Source organism: Lathyrus oleraceus, chromosome 5 (genome assembly GCF_024323335.1).
Source record: "Lathyrus oleraceus cultivar Zhongwan6 chromosome 5, CAAS_Psat_ZW6_1.0, whole genome shotgun sequence".
Classification (NCBI taxonomy): domain Eukaryota; kingdom Viridiplantae; phylum Streptophyta; class Magnoliopsida; order Fabales; family Fabaceae; genus Lathyrus; species Lathyrus oleraceus.
The window spans coordinates 393,596,984-393,602,595 of NC_066583.1; the positions used below are offsets into that span (position 1 = coordinate 393,596,984).

The following is a 5,612-nucleotide window of genomic DNA, read 5'->3' on the forward strand; positions in this document are numbered from 1 at the left end:
GATCCGCTACTGTGTTTTCACACCCCCTTTTATCCCTAATCTCTACATCAAATTCCTGGAGGAGTAAGATCCACCTGAGAAGCCTCGACTTAGAATCGTGTTTAGCAAACAAATATTTCAAAGCGGCATGGTTAGTATAAACAACAACCTTCGACCTAACAAGTATATCCTGAATTTGTCAAATGCATAAACCACGACCAATAACTCTTTCTCAGTAGTTGCATAGTTCATCTGTGTAGGGTTTAGCACATCATTAGCATAGTAAATGACATGCATCAATTTCTATCTTCATTGTCCTAGAACTGCCCCTACAGCAATATCACTAGCATCACACATGATCTCAAATGGAAGAGACCAACTGGGGAAATAACAATGGTGCTGAAATCAATTTGTTCTTCAATGTCTCAAAAGTTGTGGTGCATTCTTTGTCGAACATAAAAGCCTTATCCTTAACCAATATAGTGGTTAACGATTTTGTGATTTTTGAGAAATCTCTTATGAACCTGCGGTAAAAACCCGCGTGTCCTAAGAAACTCCTGATACCCTTCTCATTAACAGGAGGCGGGAGTTTAGATATCACTTTCACCTTTGCTTTGTCAACTTCAATTCCTTTGTAGGAAATTTTGTGACCCAAGACTATCCCTTCTCGCACCATGAAGTGACATTTCTCCCAGTTCATAATTAAATTTGTTTTCTGGCACCTGTCTAAAACAAGAGAAAGGTTAGTTAAATAGTTATCAAATGAGGGTCCAAAGACCGAGAAGTCATCCATGAAGACTTCCATATGCTTTTCAAGCATGTCAGCAAATATGGAAGTCATGCAGCGTTGGAAGGTGGTTGGGGCATTACACAACCTGAATGGCATTCTTCGATATGCAAACACGCCATACGGGCATGTGAATGTTGTCTTCTCTTGGTCTTCCGGAGCAACTGCAATTTAATTATACCCGGAGTATCCATCTAGAAAACAATAGTAATCATGTCCTGCTAACCTTTCCAACATTTGGTCAATGAATGGCAACGGGTAGTGGTCCTTCCTAGTCGCTAGGTTTAACCTCTTGTAGTCAATACACACGCGCCAACCGGTAATTGTCCTTATAGGGATTAACTCATTCTTTTCATTTCTTATTACGGTGGTCCCCCCTTTTTTTAGGCATTTACCTTCAGAATCGAGAAAGACATATTTGAGATCCTCAGGAAGTTATTTCAACTTCATTCCTTCTTGGGATCTTTATCCTCCTCACTAATTTGAGGTAGTCGTAGATCTTTCCACCAATGTGGTCGAGATCCTTTCCATGGGGGTTGCGCGTCCATAAAGTCCAACACTTTGGATTCCCCGTTGTCCACATCTTTATCACTGCCAAAAATGGACAAACTCAACACTCTCTCCAAAGGTAACTGTGGTGCATTCAAAGGACTATCATACATCATCACTTGATACAAAACCTTTATAGTATGACTGGTACAAATATCATCTTTGTACTTCATGGTGTTTCGAACATCAATCTTTAATTCCTCATCATAAACCTTCAGCATCATAGCCCCTTCTTCTATGTTGATCAAGCATCTTCCCGTCTTTAAAAAGGGTCTCCTAAGGATGATAGGGATCTCTTCATCTTCAGGCATTTCTAGAATCACAAAATCCACCGGGAATACAAACTTGTCAATTGTTACCAGAACATCTTCAATGATACTATACGGTTTCTTGACCGAATGATCGGCGAATTGGAGTGTCATCTTGGTATCTTACACAACCCCTATACCAAGATTCTTGTAAATGGATAACAACATGAGATTCACACTTGCTCCTAGATCAATAAGATATTTTTTGAATGACCTATCTCCAATGGTACAAGGAATAGTGACCGGTCCTCGATCTTTTTTTCTTCATTGGGATCTTCATACCTTGCAAAATAGCACTACAAGTTTCGGTTAGAATAATCGGGTTGGTGTCGATGGCACGCCTCTTAGAAACGATGCCCTTCATGAACTTGGCGTAAGTATGCATTTGTTCAAGTGCTTCCAACAATGGAATATTAATCTCTAGCTTCTTGAACAACTCTAGGAACTTCTCAAATTTTTTCTCATGTTGCCCCTTTTTCTTGTTTCTAGTGGGAAAAGGAAGCTTAACAACCAACTTAGGCTCAGTGACTATTTCTCTCATTACTAGTTTCGGTGCCACCAATTCTTCCCTCACAACTCCATTTTCTTTGATCTCAAGATCCACTTTGATCAGTCGATCTTCCTCTTCATCCATCTCCTCAACTACTTCATTAGATTTACCACTTCTTGTTATCACAACGCTCACATTATTATGCTCTCCAGGATTTGTCACAGTTGTACTAGGTAGAGCACCTTGTGCTTCAGAACTCGAGGCTAATTGCTGTGCTATTTCCCCATATGGACTTCAAGATTTTTTATGGATGCTGTGGTGTTATTTTGATTGTTTCGGGTTTCTTCTTGGAATTGAATATTATGAGTTGCCATTCTTTCAATGGAAATCTCCCAATCAGCTTTCTTAGGGGCTTGTTGTTGCTTCTGTTGTTGATATTGAGTTTGGTATTGACCGTGTTGAGGAGTGTTCCCTTTCTGGTCTTTCCATGAGAAGTTGGGATGATTCTTCCAACCCGGATTGTATGTGTTGGAATAGGGATTATTCTGCATAAAAAATTTGGTTACCTCAACTTGTTGAGGAGTTGCAAAACAATACACCGTTTGGTGTGGAGCATTACATATCTCACAACAGACAGTAGGAACCAGTAGGACCTGTGCCACCTGTTGGGTACCTATATTCATCGCCTTTAGCCTCTTCTCAATTTCAGCAGCTATAGTATCTTCAATACGGATTTTATTGGTTTCCAACTTTAAATGGATAACCCATTCCGGTTTACTTTGACATCTACCGTACAACTCCAAGTGTTCATTAGCAGCAATAGCTTCAATGATCTTCTTGATACTAGTGGATGTTGAGAAATTAGTAGAGCCACCAGCTGCAATATGTATAAATTGTTTGGTCTTTATTTTGAGACCATTCACAAACATCTGCATCTGTTTGGTTGGATCCATATTATGAGTTGGGCAGGCGACTAGGACTCTCTTGAATCTCTTGTAGGCGCCTCCCAAAGTTTCCCCGTTTTTCTGCTTAAAATTCAGAATTTCATACCTCTTCCGCAGAAAAACTGACGCTGGAAAATACTCATTCAGGAAGGCTTTTTCCATCTCTTCCTAAAATGTGATGCTACCGGAAGGTAGAGAATAAAACCATTCTTCGGCTTCTTCCGCTAAGGTGAATGAGAACATTCTCAACTTCTTAGCTTCTTCTGTGTGACCATCAATTTTTAGAGTGTTGCTGATAGTCAGAAACCTCTGCAAATGCTTGTTTGCATCTTCATTTACCTTTCCAGTGAAATGCTTCCTTTCAAGCTGATTAATAGTACTAGGATGTAACTGGAAATTAGCCACGTTCACTGGTTGGTTGACAATTGTTAATCTGCCGGTTGGTGCATTTGCCCCTCCGTAGTCACCCAACAGTCTTTCTGGTGGCGGTGGATTCTCCCCCATTGTTTTGATCTCTCTCTCTAAACCTGAATCTGAACCTGAATGAATAGAAGGTTGTTCTTCATCTGATTCCAGTCTTGCCAATCGAGCTTGTCTGAGTCTTGTCCGCAAAGTTCTTTCGATTTCTGCATCAAAAGGAAAATCAGCTGAGGCCTTACCTCGCATACAAATATCAGACACAAATTAGTTGATATTAATCGAAATAAATGATTAAAATGACGGAAAATAAATTTTAGTTGCAGAGCAACAAAATTTCAATTAAAATAATTTAAACTTTATATTTGGCAGTCCCCAGCATCGGCGCCAAAAACTTGATCGGGAAAATAGCAAGTTTACTATTTTGCCAATGTAGTAATAATATGGATGTTTCCAAAAGATCGATCTCGAAGACTGCGCAACAATACATGTTTAAATTATGACTAAATTGAACAAAATAATTAATTAGGGTTTTGTGAAAAGTCACTATATAAGGGAATGCGAAAAGAAAGCAGAATAAATATATTTTTCACAATTTATAATAATATGCCAAGGATGGTGTATGAATATCTCATGTAATGACCTTGAATGTATATCTCCTTAAACAGTTCAAAATATGCAATTTCCGGATCTTAAAATTATTTCCCCCCAAGACCTCAGAGGGAAACCTTTGGTCATTCATTCTAATCTCTAAGTCCTTAGGCAATTATAATGAAACCAAACCGTACAAATTAACAAGATAAAACCGGTAACTTTAGGGTATCCCTAGCCCTAGGTGATATCTACTATAGTTTCACTGTACAAAAACCTTAACAATTGTAATCCCGCAAATTGTTAACCATATAACAATCCTTATTTTTCTTATAAAGAAAACATTACAAACATTGCACAGTGAAATTGATAAACAAACATCATATATTAAGGAAATTAACAATTCAGAGTCATTACAGGATCAATTCAGGGACACCCCCCTGACATTGAGGGATTTAAGCCACTCATATTATTCAAATAAGATATAATATAAAATTTAGATATTACAAGAATAATGGAATCTCGTTGATATTCAATCGCATCCGCTCTTGAAGGACCTCCGTTCTTCACAGCTCTTGATCGTTCAATCTTAATCGTCTCAAATTTGTCTTCGTGTAAAATTACCATTATCCGTATTCAAAAATCACCTCAATAGTTCCTCTGGTCAAATATTTGATGTAGCAAATGTCCAAAATACCCTCCGGGATCATCCATGCCAAAATACAGCAAAAACTAGAAAATGAGGTGTTCAAGCCAACACTGGCTGTGTCAGGCAACACGACCAACCGTGTTGGCTGTCTGGTTGCCATGGTCCAACATGCCCCTTTCAGAGTGGCTGACACGGGCCGTGTCAGCTCCCTGTTTTTGGCCCTGGCTCCTCTTCTCCTGACACGGTCCGTGTTAGGCAACACGGGTGGTCGTGTCAGGGCTAATGTATCGTCAAATTTTCTTCTTCCAACGAGCCCGGAACGTCCGATTCCCTTGGCGAGTCCTTCAGTATTCTTGCTTACACTTGAAACCAGTAAAACTACCACAAGGAGACATAAAATGGATTATAGTGACGCAAACCAAAGATAATCATCAAACTGAAATAAAAATGCAAACATCTAATCTGCCTATCAGAATAACAAAACAGGTAGAATAATGTGTTATCGACTTCGTGAAATTATGTCGAATGAGTGTCAGAAAACAAGTAGAATTGGAGATCGATCAGTCCCCAAGGAGCTTTCCTCGCGAGGCTCGATATGAAGATCTCACTTAGAATAGATTTCCTTGATGGAGCTGTCGCATGGAAAGTAAATTGACATAAGCGTCGGACAATCAAGGGAGTCTATGACTCTAGGGGCAGTGTCTTACACCCAATTTCTCAATAGGCCTATATCATACAAAGTGAGAACCTTGGTTTGAAAAGTAGTCATTATTAAACCTCACACTTCGTCACGATGGTCCCAGACTTTGAACTTATGCCTACAGTTCCGTGGAAACTAATAAAAATTGTTCATCCATACATACATTCATTTGTTCATCATAAATTAATAAGCAAGGCT

At 39.1% G+C, this 5,612-nt stretch overlaps 1 protein-coding gene across 1 annotated transcript; it reads right to left on the reverse strand.

Moving 5' to 3' along the window:
- Positions 1 to 1,746: 1,746 nt before the first annotated feature.
- LOC127080953 (uncharacterized) lies at positions 1,747 to 4,692 on the reverse strand. Its single transcript, XM_051021236.1, has 5 exons — positions 4,573 to 4,692; positions 3,397 to 3,711; positions 2,485 to 3,225; positions 1,906 to 2,383; positions 1,747 to 1,808 (listed from the first exon to the last, which is right to left on the reverse strand). Exons 1-5 carry the CDS (start codon positions 4,690 to 4,692, stop codon positions 1,747 to 1,749), a joined length of 1,716 nt encoding a protein of 571 aa, XP_050877193.1.
- Positions 4,693 to 5,612: the final 920 nt, after the last annotated feature.